This window comes from Dermochelys coriacea, chromosome 7 (genome assembly GCF_009764565.3).
Source record: "Dermochelys coriacea isolate rDerCor1 chromosome 7, rDerCor1.pri.v4, whole genome shotgun sequence".
NCBI lineage: Eukaryota > Metazoa > Chordata > Testudines > Dermochelyidae > Dermochelys > Dermochelys coriacea.
Genome location: NC_050074.1, coordinates 29,967,560 through 29,983,957, shown reverse-complemented (window position 1 = coordinate 29,983,957; position 16,398 = coordinate 29,967,560). Strand labels below are relative to the sequence as shown.

The following is a 16,398-nucleotide window of genomic DNA, read 5'->3' as shown; positions in this document are numbered from 1 at the left end:
TAGTTTGCCCTCCCCTAGACTAGATGGTGATGGGGTCCTCAGTGACTGAGAAAGGAGGTAGCAGGGAGGGGGTAGCAAACTCTGTTTTAGCCATGTTGAGCTAGACAGCCACAAGGTGATGGCAGAGACAGGCTGGGATTTCAGGAGGAGACAGGTCTGGAGCAGAGAGGCAGATCGGTGAGTCAGCAGCATACAGATGGTAGTTGAATTTGCATTTCCGGATGAGATTACCCAGAACTAAGGGGAAGAGGGAGGAGAGAAGGGGGCCAAGGGCAGAGCCCCGTTGCCCACAGAAAGTGGGGAGTGGGGGGTGGGAGGGATCTTCTGAAGGACAAACTAAAGGAATGATTAGAGAGTTAGGAGTGGGAACCAGGAGAGGACAAGATTTCAAGAAGAGGCCCATGGCCAATGGTGTCAAAGGCGGCTGCCAGTTGAAGGGTGATGAGGCTGGAGTACTGGTTCTGAGCTTTGGCTAAGAAGGGGTCATTAGAGACCGGGTGAGAGTGGTTTCATTGGAGTACATGGGGTGGTATGGGGTTGCAGTGGGGCTAGGATGGAACTGGAGAGGAACTCTGTATGGTGAAACTTGGCCAGGGGCTGGCCTGTGTGCCAGGGCTGTGCTTTCTACCATCTCTTCAAAGTCTGCCCAAATTTGGCCAAGTTATAAACCTTTGAAGAATTGCAGTTTGCACAGTAAACTTACTAGAAGCTTTCCAGCTACATTCTGGGCAGATTCAGTCCACCCTCAGCAGGCTCCAGCCTGGGGGTGCAGGGCTTTCCCCGTAATTGCCACTCTGGGCTGCTGCAGGCTGGGTGCTGGAATTGAGAGCAGGGGCCCTGTCTTTCTTGTGCTTTCCATGACCTCCCTGCTCCCCCACCTGTCTGCCCAGGCACCACAGAGGAGGACGCTGCCTGATTCAAATGCAGAGGGTGCTAAGAGCTGGAGCAGGGGTGGGGTAGAGAGCAGGAAGTAGTACACTGGCCCAATGAGCCCGGGCGGTCAGGAGGAGGCTGAGGCTGGTAGGATGAAGACAGGGACTTAGACTGGCCTAGTGCCCCAGGGTTTTGATGCCACCAGGCTGGGACAAATGAAAATGCAACTGGGAGCTGGGGGTTGTGACAGGGACTAGGATAGGAAGTCTGATAACTGGAGACTGGGACTGGCTTGCTGAGAAGAATGGTAGGGGGATGATGACCCAAGGCTGGGAAAGAGACAGGCCTGGGACAGTTTGGAGGGGATGAGGCAGAAGTCTGTGCCCACTGAAGTACTCACCTCTTCAGAGCCCAGAAGGGAACCCAAGATCCCTGCACATTAATTTGTCTTCCCAAGACCCTGCTGAGGTGAGAGGGGGGTATTATCCCTGTGTACCATAGGGCAAGCTGAGGCACAGACAGATGAAGGGCAAGAATCGTCACTAATTTGGAGTGCCCACTGGAGACAGCTAGTGCCTGGTTTAGCATTATTTGGCATTTGTGTGTGCAAAGCCCAGCTCCCTTGGACGTCTGTTGCTGCGGTGAGTGCTCAGCGCTGCTGCAGATCAGACCCCAGGGGCTCAAGCCAGACACCCAGAGAACGAGGATCACTAAAGTCTGGATGAAGTGACTTGCCCAGCAGCACCCAGGAACGCGGTGGCAGAGGCAGGGATAGACTCCAGGGCAGCCTTCACCTGCCTGAATCATGAGCCCCTCCTTCCTCTCCCTGCCCCCTCCACTGCTCCCGCCAACTGCTGCAGCAAGGGGGGCGCTGCCCCCCCCGGCCATCGTGCGCCTAGGCGCTAGCCCGGTCCCGCTCCCAGTCATGACAGGTCTGGGGGTAGAACCCAGGAGTCCTGACCCCGCCTGGCTCCCTGAACCCTCCTCCCGCTCTAACCACTAGACCCCACTCCCTGCCCAGCGCTGGGGGCGAACCCAGGCGTCCGGGCCCCCAGCCCTTTCATACCCAGCTCCCTCTCTTAGCTGTGCACAGCCCCCGCCCCCCCCCCCCCGGACCCCTCCCTTTAACACTCTGCTCCTCCCCTTTAAGGTGCTGGCTTTCCGCTCACCAGACACTAAATCGCCGCAAGCCGCTTCCCCTTTAGAGCAGGCAGTGTGGGGGATCACGTGGTACGGTCGCGGAGGCTGCTGGGTAGCAATGGGGCGGGGCGGGATGGGGCCGGTGGCAGCTGCAGGTCGGAGCTGAGACCGGAGGAGAGAGAAGGGGGCGGAGCCTGCAGCAGGTAGGGGCGGGGCTACACGGGGGAGGACTCAGGTATGGGGAGGGGGGTATGTCAAGCAGGGCGCTTGGGGCAGCCCATGTTTGCCGGGCTGGGGGGAGGGGGGGGCTCTGGGTCCAGCGGGGACCGTGTGCGTGTGTCCAGTGAGAGGCTGGACATTGGGGGGGCTCCGGGTGTGGGTGAGTCCACGGGGGACCTGGAAGGGCCTGCAGGGGGGCACATCTGGAATGGCCCCGGGCGGGAGGGGGTATTGCGGAATTTGTTCATCTAGCGTGGTGGAGAGGGGCTGGGGGACATCGCCTCTGGGATGGGCCTGGGTGGTGCGGGGAGGGGACTATGACATTTAGATTGGGGAAAGGGGACTCCACATCTGGAATGACCCCGCCAGTGCGGGGAGGGCGGTGTTGGAGGATGTCTGCCACATCTGGAATGATCCGAGGGTGTTGCTCTCAGATCTGGAGTGGCCCCGGCTCTGGGGTATGTGTTGAGGGGAGAAGTGTCTGGCAGGGCAGAGGGGCTGGGGGGATTACACCGTCTCTGGACTGGCCCCGAGCCCTGTGGGGTGGCTTCTCCTCACTTGGAAGGGACCCAGAGGTATGAGAGTGCAGTGGGGGAGGGTTACTGCACATCTGGAATGGCCCTTAGCGGTACGGGAGGGGTGTTGAGGTTACTGCACATCTGGAATGGCCCTTAGCGGTACGGGAGGGGTGTTGAGGTTACTGCACATCTGGAATGGCCCTTAGCGGTATGGGAGGGGTGTTGGGGTTACTGCACATCTGGAATGCTCTCAGGTGGTTTGGGGGTACTGGGGTGGGTTCCCACACATCTGGAAGAGCTCCGGGCGATGCGCGGGGGGGCGGGGGCAGCGTTCCCCCGTGTCTGCTCGGCCAGTGCCGAGGCCGCCGCTCCGCTCGCTCCGGCTGCAGGGGAGGCGGAGCGAGCGGCGGGGCAGCGGCGCGGAGGGCGCATTGCGGACCAAGCGCGTCGGGTTGGGCAGCCGGGAGCAGGTGAAGGACGCGGGCGGGTCTGGGGGCGCCCGGGGCGCGGCGGGTGGAGGTGCAGAGGGGCTCGGGGGAATTGCACGGGGCGCTGAGGTATAAGGCGGGCGGGAGGGGCTATCTCAGGGCCAGGGGAGCATGTCCTGGGGGGGCTGCGAGGTCCTCCGGGGGGAGTCTCAGAATGACTCCGGGGTGTGTGAGGGGGGAGCTTGTCCCGCCGGGGAGCTGCAGAGTGCGCTGGGCTTGGTGATGGGGACTATGCAAGGTGCGGTGGGGAGAGAGATGCAGGATGTGCTGGGGCAGTTTCAGGGTGCAGTGGGTTCGGGGGAGATGAGGGGAGCAGTGGGGCAGTTTCAAGGTGCAGTGGGGTGGGGGCAGATGAGGGGAGCAGTAGGGGGTTCGGGGAAGATGAGGGGAGCAGTGGGGCAGTTTCAAGGTGCAGTGGAGGTCGGAGGAGATGAGGGGAGCAGTGGGGCAATTTCAAGGTGCAGTGGGGTCGGGGCAGATGAGGGGAGCACTGGGGGCAGTTTCAGGGTGCAGTGAAGGTTGGGGGAGATGCGGGGTGCGCTGGGGAGGGGTGCCGTAACAATTTGTACAGTGGGGGTGCTGAGAGACATTGAACCAAACTAAACCCTCTGTATGATAGGAAAAACTTCAAGCCTTGGGGTGCAATAGTACCCCCCCCAGTTCTAGCGCCTAAAGTGCTGGGACAGTTTCCAGGTGCAGTGGGGAGTCGGGAGGGGAGATGCGGGGGGCAGTGGTGGGGGAAGGTGGGGGCAGAGTACGATCTCGGTCTCTCCCGCCCCGAGGGGGGTGACTGGGGTCCCATTTTACCCCAGAGCTGTGCAGGGAGCCGCTGGCTGAGCAGCGCGTGCGGCCTGCACCGCATTGCGTCGCTGTCGTCTGGGCCGCCGGCCCCCTGCTGGGGGAGGCTGGAACTGCAGCCGGGGAACCAGGGGTCATTCCAGAAAGATGAGGGAGCCCATGTACCCCTCCCCCATGCGTCCCCAGACTCCCCCTTGCACCCCTTCCCCCATGCATCTCCCCCACACACTATTGAGTGAGGCTAGAAATTAAAGGGGCATCCAGGGAAGTTAAAGGGACACGGGGGGCATCAAGGAGTGGCATCTATTGGTTACATTTGGGAGTACAGGGGGTCAGGGTGGGAGTCAGGACTTGCGTTCTAGTCTAGATTTAGGAGGGGAGTGAGGTCTAGTGGTTAGAGCGGCGGGGGGCTGGGAGCCAGGATTCCTGGGTTCTGTTTTCAGGTCGGGGAGGGTGAGAAGAGTGGGGTCTAGTGGTTAGAGCGGGAGGGTTGGAAGCCACGACTCCTGGGTTCTATTGCCAGGTCTGGGGAGCAGGGTGCAGGGCTGATGTCTACTGATTAGAGCGGGGGAGGCGGGGGCTGGGAGCCAGGACTCCTGGGTTTTGTTTCCATGTCGGGCGGAGGGAGTGGGGTCTAGTGGTTAGAGCAGGAGGGTTGGGAGCCAGAACTCTTGGGTTCTGTTCTGAGGGGTGCTTGTGCCAAGGCCCTGAATGCGTGTTGGGGGGAGTGTAGTTGTGCCAGGTCCCTGTCTCATAGCCCACTCCCCGCAGAAGCCTGGCCATGGCGACCATGGTGTACCCGCGAGAGGAGAAGCTGAGCCAGGACGAGATCATGCTGGGCACCAAAGCAGTGATCCAAGGCCTGGAGACGCTGCGCAGCGAGCACCACTCCATCCTGGCCACCCTGCTGGATGCCAGGAACTGCCTGGACAAGCAGCACGAGGCCAGCGCTGTGCAGGAGAAGTCCAGCCTGGTGCACAAGTCCTTGGAGGCTATCGAGCTGGGGCTGGGGGAGGCCCAGGTGAGGCCTGCATGGGATCTGGCTCCCTGCCCCAGCTCAGAGATGTGAATTGGTTATAGTTGTTGGGGGCGGGGGGCTGAGACCCGGGATTCCTGGGTTCTGTACCCAGTTCTGGGACCTAGTGGGTTAGGGCTGGGGCTTTGAACCAGGACTCCTGGGTTCTAGTACCAGATATGTCGCTGGCAGAATGACCCTGGAGGCAAGTCCAGTTTCTCTTTGAAAAGAGACAGTCCCCCCGTCCCCGGATCAGATGTGGCCTGTGGGTAGTGTCAGGGATCTTGGGGAGTTGTGATGGGGGGGGGACAAGAGGTTCCTGTGGGGGGGGAGAGAGAGGCTGGTGGTGGAACAAGGGGAGTGGGGAGGGTGTGGGGGGTGGAGGCTGGGGAATGCAGGGAGGCAGTAGCAGGTGTGGGGGCGGTGGGTGCATGTCGGGGGGTGTGGAGGGGAAGGGGGAGGGCTGTAGTTGCGGGGGGCAGCGGATGCTGGGGGATAAGAGGGAGGGGTGTAGTCATGGGGGGCAGTGGATGCCGGGGGAGGGCTGTGGTTGTGGGGGTCAGGGGGTGCCGGGGGGAAGGAGGAGGGCTGTAGTCAAAGGGGACAGGGGATGCCGGGGGATAAGGGGAGGGCTGTGGTTGTGGGGGCCAGGGGGAGGGCTGTGGTTACCTAGGGGGCTTGTCCCCATCTCGCATCCCCCCAGGTGATAATTGCTCTGTCGAGCCATCTGAGCGCGGTGGAGTCGGAAAAGCAGAAGCTGCGGGCCCAGGTGCGGCGCCTGGTGCAGGAGAACCAGTGGCTGCGGGATGAGCTGGCGGGCACTCAGCAGAAGCTGCAGCGCAGCGAACAGGCCGTGGCACAACTGGAGGAGGAGAAGAAGCACCTGGAGTTCATGAACCAGATTAAGAAGTTTGACGACGACATCTCCCCCTCGGTGCGTCCCCGAGAGCCAGGACTCCTGGGTTCTCTCCCACCTCTGGGACAGGAGTGGAGTCTAGTGGGTTAGAGCCAGGTGGGCAGGGAACCAGGATTCCTGGGTTCTCTCAATGGTTCTGTGAGGGCAGCAAGGTCTAGTGGTTAGAGCAGCAGCATGGGGCTAGGCTCCCACATGCTCCCCAGACTGGCATGGGAAAGCTCCAGCCCTGATAGCCTTCTCCCTGCCCAGGAGGAGAAGAATGGAGAGGCAGCCAAGGACTCACTAGATGACCTGTTCCCCAGCGATGACGACCAGGGCCAAGGTGAGCTGCCCGGCTGCCAAGGTGAGCGCTGCAGGGCAGGGGCTGGCACTCTGCCCACGGGCCCTCACGGCCTCTCTCTCTTGCAGGGCCGACGCCTGGCAGCGGGGAGGCTGCAGCCCAGCATGGGGGCTATGAGATCCCAGCGCGGCTACGCACACTACACAACCTGGTGATCCAGTACGCCTCGCAGGGGCGCTACGAGGTAGCCGTGCCGCTCTGCAAGCAGGCACTGGAGGACCTGGAGAAGACCTCGGGCCATGACCATCCCGATGTGGCCACCATGCTCAACATCCTGGCGTTGGTGTACAGGTGGGGAATGGGACACAGGGCCTTTCACTCTATGGGGCACCAGCTCTGGGGGCAGGAACTGGTTGGGTCGGGGGCAGGGAATGTGACATGGGGCCTTTCCCCTCTGGAGGGCACTGGCTTTGATCTGGTGCCAGAGGGCAGGGACTGGCTGAGTCTGGGGAATGGAATATGGGGCCATTCCCTTCTAGGGGGCGCCAGCTCTGATCTGGCACCAGGGGGCAGGGATTGGCTGGCTTAGGGGGGCGAGGACATGAGGTCTTTCCCCTCTAGAGGCACTTGTTCTGATTTGGCGCCAGTGAGAAAGTCCGCCCCGCCCAGTCTGACTGGAGTTTGGGTGGTCTCAGTTCCTGGCAGTACCCACCCCCCTTGGCCATAAATGGCCACTTGGGTGGTGGTGTCAGTAGGGACCCAAGGGCTGGGTGGGCCTTGGAAATGGGGGTCTCTGCTAGGTTTGGACAGCAAGAGCCTCCCCCCACCCCAGGGCTGTGCTCAGGGCCCCCACCCTCAGGGCCAGGCCTGGATACCCGTAGCACATGGGTCTGACCGGGGACCCTCCCCCACCACAGGGACCAGAACAAGTACAAGGAGGCTGCTCATCTTCTCAACGACGCGCTGGCCATCCGGGAAAAGACCCTGGGCAAGGACCACCCCGCTGTGAGTGTGCCATGGCTAGTGGCTGGGAGTCACGGCGTCTGGGTTCTATCCCCGGCTCACAGAGGGGAGTCAGGCTTAATGGCTTAAACAGGGGGAGCTGGGACTCCTCCGGGGTTCTGTCGCCAGCCCTGGGAGGGGAATAGGGTATAGTGGTTAGAGTGGAGGCTGGGAGCCAGGACCCCTGGGTTCTCTCCCTGGCTGGGATGGGGGGAATGGGGTGTAGTGATTCGAGCAGAGGGGGCTGGGAGCCAGGACTCCTGGGTTCTGTCCCTGGCTGAGGGAGTGGAGTCTGGTGGCTAGAGCAGGAGGGCTGGGTGTTGTAGGTGGGTGGCTCAGGTCTGCACTGCACAGACTCATCCCAGGGGCTTGGGGGCTGAAAGTGCCATGGAGCTTGAACTCTCCCTGGGCAGAGCAGGGACCCGCTGGGGGGAGCTGTGGCCAGGGGCTGCCGTGCTGGGTGGACGATGATACCCCTCTGCCCCCGCAGGTGGCTGCCACCCTGAACAACCTGGCTGTGCTGTACGGCAAGAGGGGCAAGTACAAGGAGGCCGAGCCACTGTGCAAGAGAGCGCTGGAGATCCGCGAGAAGGTGGGGGCAGTGCTGGGGAACGACTGTGAGGGATGGGCTGCAGATCAGTAAGGGGGGATGGATGGAGGCTGGGGGGAGGTTGGCAAGTGGGCGTGGCCATTGGGTGGGTCTGCGAGAGGGGATACAGCTGAGGGTGGGGTCAGTGAGGTGGCTTGGAGGGACAGGCTGGGGGTCAGTGATAGGGTGGAGCCATGGGGCCAGAGGGTGGTACGGGCAGGGCAGCAGGCTGGGGAACCCAGGAGCAGGTGCAGATGCGGGGATGGCAGGGCGGTGCAGCGTGATCTGGGCAGGGGCAGGGCAGGGGATGCCGTGTGAGTTGGGGGCAGAGCTGGGTGAGTCCCCAGGGTGCTTTTTTGATCCCCTATCCCAGATCTACAGGATCTGGGCTGCACCCCCAGCTCTTGAACAGTCTCTCGGAGAAACCCTTTAGCATGCCAGAGCCCAGGGGCCTCACTCGTCCTCCAGAGCAGGCCATGCGGCTTCCCTGCCTGCCTGCTGAGACTGGCCCTCAGCCCCCTGCTCCTGGTGGAGACTTGCCCATTCTACAGGGGTTAATGCCCTGACATCATGGGTTCATGGTCTCCGGGACGCAGCGTGGGAAGCCCCCAGGTTAGCACAGGGAAAGGAAGGTAACGCCTGATGGTCAGCCCAGAGCCCAGCCAGGCTGCAGCGACCCCATTGCCAGGCTCTGTCGCTCTCTGCCAGTCAGTCCCCAGGGGAGAGTGCCCAGGCCCCGTCCAGCAGCCAGCCTGTGTCCTCCCAGCCCTCCAGTCTCCAGCTGGGGTGTCTGCTCCACTTCCCTGCTGAGAAGCAGGGGACCCCTCCCTTGGTTGCTGGGGGTCAGTGTCCTGGCGATTGGGTTTGCCATTGTCTTGTTGGGTTTTCCCCTGGTTCGTCTTGCATGGCCCTTTTAATGACCCATTCACTCCACTCGGACAGCTAGGTGACGAACACCCACCCCTGTGTCTCTTAGGCTGCTCTGAGAGCCAGTTTCATCCCTTCCCCTCACGCCTGGTAGCCAGAGAAAGGGCAGGGGAAACTGAGGCACACATAGGCTTTGTCAAATCTATTGCCAAAACTTCCCACTTAGTCATCGTCTCCCCGCCCCCAGGTGCTGGGCCGGTTCCACCCCGACGTGGCAAAGCAGCTGAACAACCTGGCGCTGCTGTGCCAGAACCAGGGCAAGGCAGAGGAAGTGCAGTACTACTATGGGCGGGCGCTGGAGATCTACGAGAGCCGCCTAGGCCCCGACGACCCTAATGTCGCCAAGACCAAGAACAACTTGGTGAGAGCTGGTGCCGAGTGCAGGCAGGCAGACAGCCCCCGCACACGCACGCCGGGCGGGGTAGGGGAGCCCAGATTCCTGGGTTCTAGCCCCTCCTTTGACTCAGTGGGATTGTGTGCAGGTCCCAGGTCCCATCCTTTCGGGTGCCTATGTTCCCCTTGCAGATGGCGATGGGCAGCATCTGCCCTTCCCCAGGGATGAATGTGGGCTCTGGGCTTCTCAAGGGATAAGGACAAAGGTCCCTGTGGGAAGGCAGAGAATGCTGCCCCCACCTCGGAGACTGCCTGGCCCAGCCTCGCCCTTTTGTGCCCAGACTGGGCAGTGCAGGCCAGAGCTGGGTAGCCCAGAAGAACCACCAGGTGTGTCTGTGCCCAGCAGCCTGGACAGAGACAGCCCTCCGTGCCCAGCCCTTCCTGCCCTCAGGATTCCTGAGTAAACGCCCATGCTGACCCTGGCTCTGCCCCACAGGCATCCTGCTACCTAAAACAGGGAAAGTACAAAGAGGCCGAGGTGCTGTACAAGGAGATCCTGACTCGGGCGCACGAGAAGGAGTTTGGCTCAGTCAATGGTGAGTTGGGGTGGGGGCATGCTCCCCTCGCAGTCAGGGCTGGCCCCAATGCCCCAATGTGGCACTAGGGGGCACTGTGCTGCAGGGAGTGGGATGGGGCTCAGTTGGGGGGTCTTCCCTTGCAGTCCCACTCCAGAGGCAGCTGTGTCCCAGTGCGGGCAGGAGTTGATGGAGCGCTACTGTAACCCGCTCTCCCCCCCCCCCCCCATCTGTCCCTGCAGGAGAGAACAAGCCAATCTGGATGCATGCAGAGGAACGCGAGGAGAGCAAGGTACCTGGGCGTGGGAGTGCAGGGCTGTTGGGGGGACTGGGATCTTAGTGGGGTACTGGGGGGACCCTGCCCCAGTTGCTCCCCCTGCACAGTGACTGGGACTATCCTGTGTGTCTGTGCCCCCCACAGGACAGGAGCAAGGACAGCATCCCCTACAGGGAGTACGGCAGCTGGTACAAGGCCTGCAAAGTGGACAGGTGAGTTCGGCTTCCGGGGGGCAATATCCAGAGCCCCATTGGAGGGTGGCAGTGCTCTCCTACATCCTGCCCACCAGTCAGGCTCCACCCCCTCACAGCAACTGTCTGGGAATTAGAGGAAGGGGGACTGGGAGCCAGGACTCCTGGGTTCTATCTCTGCTCTGGGAGTCTAGTGGGTTGGAACAGGTGAGGTGGGAGCCAGGAGTCCTGGCTGCTATCCCCAGCTCTATCCCTGTTTTATGTTGGTTGAGCTCTTTCCCCTGTGCACACACTGTGCTGAGCAGACTGTTAATTATCGGTCCCTCTGGGTCCCCTCTCCTGCCCACAGCCCCACAGTGAACACGACCCTGAAGAGCCTGGGGGCTCTGTACCGGCGCCAGGGCAAGCTGGAGGCCGCCGAGACGCTGGAGGAGTGTGCCATGAAAACCCGCAAGCAGGTATCACCAGGCCCAGGGGAAGAGGGGTCTGAACTGGTTTCCTCTAATTCCCTTCCCCACCCCACTTGGGAAGGAAGGGGGGGTCTCGTGGGTTAGAGCAGGGGGCTGGGAGCCAGGACCCCTGGATTCTCTCTGTGTTGTAGTATTCTGATCTCTATCTCCCTCACAGTGGAATGGTTTTAATTATTATTGAAATCAGGAAGCAGGAAACTCCCGTCTCAGAGCTACGGATGGAACCCAGGAGTCCTAGCTCCCAGTCCCCTCCCAACCTTAACATAGGTTGCCAGGATGTCAAATGTCATTTTAAGGGGGTTTATTTTTAAAAAAGAAGAGTGTCTTTCATTTCCCTGAGAACAATCGGGTGCTGCTGGTCTCCCCACAGGGCATGCACGCCATCAGCCAGACCAGGGTGGTGGAGCTGCTGAAGGATGGGGGCCGGTCGGAGCGCCGGCCCAGCCGGGAGAGCCTGAGCAACAGTGCTGCCAAGGCTGAGAACGGGCCCGAGCCCGCGGACGGGATGGGCACGGAATGGGCTGGGGTGAGACACACTGCTGCAGCGGCAGGGATCAACAGGCAGGGCCAGAATGCCAAGGGCCACTTAGCATGGTATCTCCACCAGGCATCTTCCCCGCCCCCCCAGTCAGCCCCACAGGGCTCAGCCCCCACCGGGCATCTCCCCCACCCCCAGGTCAGCCCCAGGGGCCCAATTGCCCCACCTCCTCTTACCCCAAGCAGAGCCATGGGGGGGAAATCAGGGGTATTTGGGATAAGGGGGGAATCACATGGGGATACCCCCCACAGAACTCCATCTCCCACCCCAGGGCCTGCTCCAGAGTCCTGCCCCAGATGGGGTGTACTGGCAGGGGAGTATCGGGGGGTTCTGTTGGGGTGTTCCTGTGTGACTCGTCCTACCCCCCAGGATGGCTCTGGAGTCCTGCGCCGGAGCGGCTCCTTTGGGAAGCTGCGGGATGCCCTGCGCCGGAGCAGCGAGATGCTGGTGAAGAAGCTGCAGGGGAGCAGCCCCCAGGAGCCCAGGAACCTGGGGTGAGTTCAACCCCTCTATGCTGCTGTCCAGCTGTCTGTGTGTGTCTTGGGCGTCCCCTTTCCTCCCAGCCCTTCCTATTGGACTTGCCCCTCGCCAGCCTCCGCCCATATGTGCCTTGGGGGGTGAGGGCAGGACTCCTGGGTTCTATCTCTGGGCGGAGAGGTGGGGGAACTAGAGCCCAGACTCCTGGGTTCTCTCCCTGACTCTACTGGGATTCTGTTCTCTTCCTCTTCAGGATGAAACGGGCCAGTTCCCTGAACTTCCTCAACAAGAGCGTGGAGGAATTGAGCCTGGTGAGAAGTGGGCAGGGGCAGAAGGGGGGACGAGCAGCTTGGGCCCCTCCTCTCTAGCTCACCACCCTCCTCATTGCTGCAACCCTGTCCCCCGGGGGCAGGTGCTGGTCACAACTGGAGGGAGGGAACCTTGTCATGGCCTTGAGCTGGGCCCCCCAGGTGCCGTGGGGATGCTGGACTGGGCCTATGCCAGGCCCCCCTGCACAGGGAGGGGAAGGGGCCACACTCACACACACACCCCTGGAGGTGTGGGCATCTGCCCGTGGTGGGAGCTCCCTGCTCTGCACAGGCACTTCTCTCCCCACTGAGCCCTTGTCAGCACTGACTTCCCCCAAGCCCCCTCACCCCAGGGCCATGCCTAGCTTACAGCCCTCAGGGCCAGGGGTCCCACAGGTGCCCGGGTGGGGAACACTCTCTCTCTCTCTCTCTCTCTCTGAATGTTCCCCTGTATGTATGTGGAGGGGGAGAGGCAGGGGTCACAGGAGTCCCCATCTCCTGCCCAGCTTCCCCCCTCTCTAAGGGAGTGAGCCCTGACTAACCCCCCCCACCCCACTTCTCTGTCCCTGCAGCCAACCAGCAGCAGCCTCACCGAGAGCCGGGGCCTGAGCGCCAGCACTGTGGACCTGTCCAGACGCAGCTCCTTGCTGGGGTGACCCCGGCTCTCCTCTGACACCCACGGACACCCCCACAAGCCCCGTGGGCCAGAGTAGAGGAGACAACCCCTGCTGTTACACCTCCATTGGCTGGCTCCCCTCTCCACCCAGTGTGTAGTGACGGGGGAGGGCCGTACTCCCTGCATAGAGACTAGGGGCTCCCCACCCTCCACGTGGCACGGCCTGGCCCCTCCTGCTCTGGGATCTCAGGCCACTCGCTCACATGCTGCTGTAGGGACAATTCTCTATGGGGGGGGGGGCCATCCCTCAGCCCCACCCACTTAGCTGCCCCGAGCTGCCCTCACCCCTCGGGCTGGGGATCTGATGCGTGGATAGGATGGGGAGACTCGTCTGTGGGGGGGGGCGTTCAGGAGGAAACCTCTGGAACTCCACTGCTGGGTTGGAGAAGGGGAGCAGGAGGTGAGTTACATCTGCCCCCCCTCACTACTGGGTCACAGATCACCTCGTTTTTCCTTTGTATTTATGTTTTGTTCTCAGGGAGTCCCCTCTGGTGGGAGCCCCCCTTTGCCCCATGCTTCCCCCAGACCGGCTGGGAAATCCCTCCCCCTTTGTCCCTTCAGGCGCAGCTGCTGCTGCTCCTCAGTATCTAGCTCCTCTGAGCTGTCTTCCCCTCACCTTCTCCGCACCCCCCACCTACCCAGAATCCTCTCTGCCCCCCAGCAGGGGGCAAACCCTCCTTGCTGAAGGAGGCTGGCACATGTGGCATCACTACTGTCCCCCTGGTGCAAGCTGGTGACACCCCCCTAACCCCCCCCCGGCTTTTCAACACTAATTCCACTGCTGTGAGGGGTCTCATTTCCTCCTAGCTAGAGCCTGCACCTTACACTGGAAAACACTAGCCCCTCTGGGGCCTGGGAGGGCAGGAATGGAGATATCGCTGTTGCACAATTCATTTCCCTCTCCAGCCTGTCACATCTCTATACTCTGGCATTGGACACAGGCATAGTCCCCAACCGCTGCTGTGCCTCAGCGGGGAGGGGGCACTGTTACTGCCCTCTGAGGGGAGCCGGGGGGGAGAGGCTGCTATGGAAAATCTCCCCAACCTGAGAGGGGCCTAGCTGGGTCCCTCCTAATCCTTCCCTCACTGGGGGTCCCTGAGCCTTCACTGCTTCACCCACCTGCCTGTCCCCATGTTGGGGGACCATTGCGGGGTGGGGCACCTGCTGAATTTGCTCTGGATTTACCAGTGTTGCTGTAGAAATAAAAGGTACTTCAAAATCTCTGTGTGGGGCTCTGCCTTTTTGGGATCTGGGGCCTTCCCCTCCAGGGGGTGCTGGGTCTGATCTGACCCCAGGATGAGAGGATGGGCTGGCTCCAGGGTAGGGCATGGGACATAGGACTGTTCCCCTCTAAGAGATGCTAGCTCTGACCCAGCCCCAAGGAGTTATATTTTTGGGGAATCCCGATCTGTGGAATTGGCCTCTGCCACTGCACCCCCTGCCCCCTTGAGCCAAGTCCGGCAGCCCCCCTAGGGGGCCCAGTTTTGTGGTTTAAGACCCCGGCTATCCTCAGCTGCAGTTTCACTCCTGGGCTCAGCCACCATGCACCAGGCCCCACCGTGTGATTTAGCTAAGGCCAGCATGAGGCTTGAGAACTAGCACGTGGGGGACCTTGCTTTGCCCCTGCCAGGGGAGTCATTTCCCAGCATCTCTCCACCACCAGCACAGAAAGGAAGGCTGTGATTGGCTCATCATCTCAGGGGTCTGGGAGCTGGGGCTTGGAGAAAAGCACCTCGTTGTGTGCCCCTGCCTGCAATTTGAATACATTTATATAAATTTGCATATGGGCAATACCTCTCCCTCCCCTAAACACAGACATTTCCTTGTATTCATTCTATATGCTCCCAGTCCCCATTTGTCACCCTAGCCCATGTTATTGGGAAGCTCCCTCTGATTGGCTGCCTTTCCCTGGCCTCCTAGAGAAAGGAAACTAAGCTGGTTATGCTGATGGACTGGAGCAGCCAGACCCTTCCCCAGCAGCCTTGGCTCCTCCCCCACCTCTAATCCAACCCATGTACCCTTAGCCCTTTTAATTGTCCTGGAAGCCGGGCTGCCCCTCCTCAAGGCCTGGCTGCCCCTCTCCCCAATCCCAGAGAGGAGTCAGGCTATTTGGGGGAAGGGAGGTGCCCTTTCCCAAGCAGGCCCCAGGGGGAATTTCCCCATCACTTGGCTATGAGCGTGCCCTAGCAATGGGACCCCAGGAGGATAGCCCCAGTGTGAGGTGTATTGAGGCCTATGCTGGAATTTCATGCTATCACTTTAAAGGCTCAGTAGGGATTCCTGATTCTGCTTGCAGGTTAGAGGGATCTATAGTAAGCCTGCATGTGTTTGAGCAGAGTTGGTTTGCAGCTAGTCAGCCTACAGCAACTTGAGGTGAACTGGATCATTCTGGTTTTTTAAGGAGCAGCCTGCTTTGTCTCTCTCTGTTGTTGGGTTTGTGTGTGTTTTCACTCTGATTTCTCAGAAATAAAGTAGCATTATGTTTCAATCTTCCCATAGGAATAGTTTGTGTTTTCTTCTCCTTCTCTGTATGCCATGAAATATAACAGGTGCCAGCCTGGGACTGCTATTCCCTGCCATGCTCTTTATGGTGCCCCCTGTAAAGGCCAGGCCTGGAGTAGCCAGGAGTCCGCCTGGCCAGAGCTCCTGCTCCACACCTACAGCACCCCCTGGTGGGAGAGGCTGGGATCTCCTCCTCAGCCAGCTCTCCTCTGCACTGTGTTTCCTGCAGGAGTATCCCAGACTGGAGTAGCCAAGAGCTCCCACCTGCTGCCATTGCTCCTCACTGAGAGAGGCAGCCCCTGGAATAGCTGGGAAGGAGCTCCCTGTACACCTAGTGCTCCTTTGCTTCTCCTGACAGTGCCCCCTGCTGGGAGAGGCCATGAATGGAATAATTGTGAGTTGCCTCTGCAGCTAGTGTTCCTGTCCTGCTCCCAACAGCATCTAGACAGACAGGAAGTTGAGGGTCCACCCATGCCGTGATTGTTCTGAGTCTCTTTCTTCTATACCACTGCTCTGGAGGTCCCCTCTGGTGGGACAACTTTAGGGGATGGGCACTTATGGCACAGAGTGTGGAGCTCTTGAGCATCTAAAACTGTCCCCATGGAGGCTGTGTGAGGTCCCCTAAGATTATAGATGCACAGACACAGAACCAGAAGGGCCATCATTAGAAGAAACATCCTCTATCTATCACCCAAGCCAGCCTGCCCCCAATCATTTCTGAAGCCAGCCCCATAACTAAGTACTAGGCCCAGGTCCTACTCTGTAGCACTGTGCTGCTAACAACCCCTAGAGAGGGCAGGGGCCTGTTGAAAAGAGAAATTGGGAGTGTTGGTTTCCCCGCCTGTGATGCAAGAACAAGGGTGTGTTTCACTGAAATTAACTTGGGGCAACTGCAACACAGGCTAAAAGCAATAGTGACTCACCCAACCAGTCATTGTGCGTGAGTCACAACCTCGCTATTACCCTGACATAGAACTAGAACCCAGGGGTTCTGATACTCAGCCCCTGGTTCTAACCACTAGAACCCCTCCCACCCCTCTCCTCGAGCTAGGGCTAGGAGAACCCAAGAGGCCTGGCTCCCACCCCCTCCCTTGTACTCTGGGGTCTTGTGGGTTCTGAAGTTAGCTTGATCTGGTAAATAAACTACAACCCCCAGAGGTCTTTACGGCTGAGGGCTTTGCGAAGGAGACACTGTACACGTGTCTGACACAGAGTCCGGCAAGTAAACTACATATCCCGTGAGGGATTGCGTGTGCGGCGCCTGTGCACGGGACAAGCAGCGTCCG

The 16,398-nt window shown here is 60.6% G+C and overlaps 1 protein-coding gene across 5 annotated transcripts; it reads left to right on the top strand.

Moving 5' to 3' along the window:
- The first annotated feature begins 2,053 nt into the window (after nt 1-2,053).
- Nucleotides 2,054-13,829, top strand: KLC2 (kinesin light chain 2). 5 transcript variants are annotated; one of them, XM_038411091.2, is made up of 16 exons: nt 2,054-2,216; nt 4,808-5,057; nt 5,755-5,985; nt 6,217-6,289; nt 6,376-6,598; nt 7,165-7,252; nt 7,740-7,841; nt 8,953-9,126; nt 9,595-9,694; nt 9,916-9,965; nt 10,095-10,162; nt 10,491-10,599; nt 10,982-11,137; nt 11,519-11,643; nt 11,880-11,937; nt 12,507-13,829. In XM_038411091.2, exons 2-16 carry the CDS (start codon nt 4,818-4,820, stop codon nt 12,588-12,590), a joined length of 1,881 nt encoding a protein of 626 aa, XP_038267019.1. In that variant the 5' UTR covers nt 2,054-2,216; nt 4,808-4,817; the 3' UTR covers nt 12,591-13,829. The 5 variants fall into 5 exon arrangements, 4 of the variants coding, with proteins under 4 accessions (XP_038267019.1, XP_043375458.1, XP_043375457.1 ...); XM_043519522.1 differs by lacking the exon at nt 2,054-2,216 and adding an exon at nt 2,655-2,690; XM_038411092.2 differs by lacking the exon at nt 2,054-2,216 and adding an exon at nt 3,070-3,220.
- The last annotated feature ends 2,569 nt before the right edge of the window (nt 13,830-16,398 follow it).

Excerpts from the sequence above, each read along its gene's own strand:
- KLC2 (XM_038411091.2), top strand. The coding sequence starts at position 4,818 with ATGGCGACCATGGTGTACCCGCGAGAGGAGAAGCTGAGCCAGGACGAG. Across the intron at positions 7,253-7,739 it reads TGGGCAAGGACCACCCCGCT|GTGGCTGCCACCCTGAACAA; the intron begins GTGAGTGTGCCA and ends CTGCCCCCGCAG. Across the intron at positions 9,127-9,594 it reads CCAAGACCAAGAACAACTTG|GCATCCTGCTACCTAAAACA; the intron begins GTGAGAGCTGGT and ends TCTGCCCCACAG.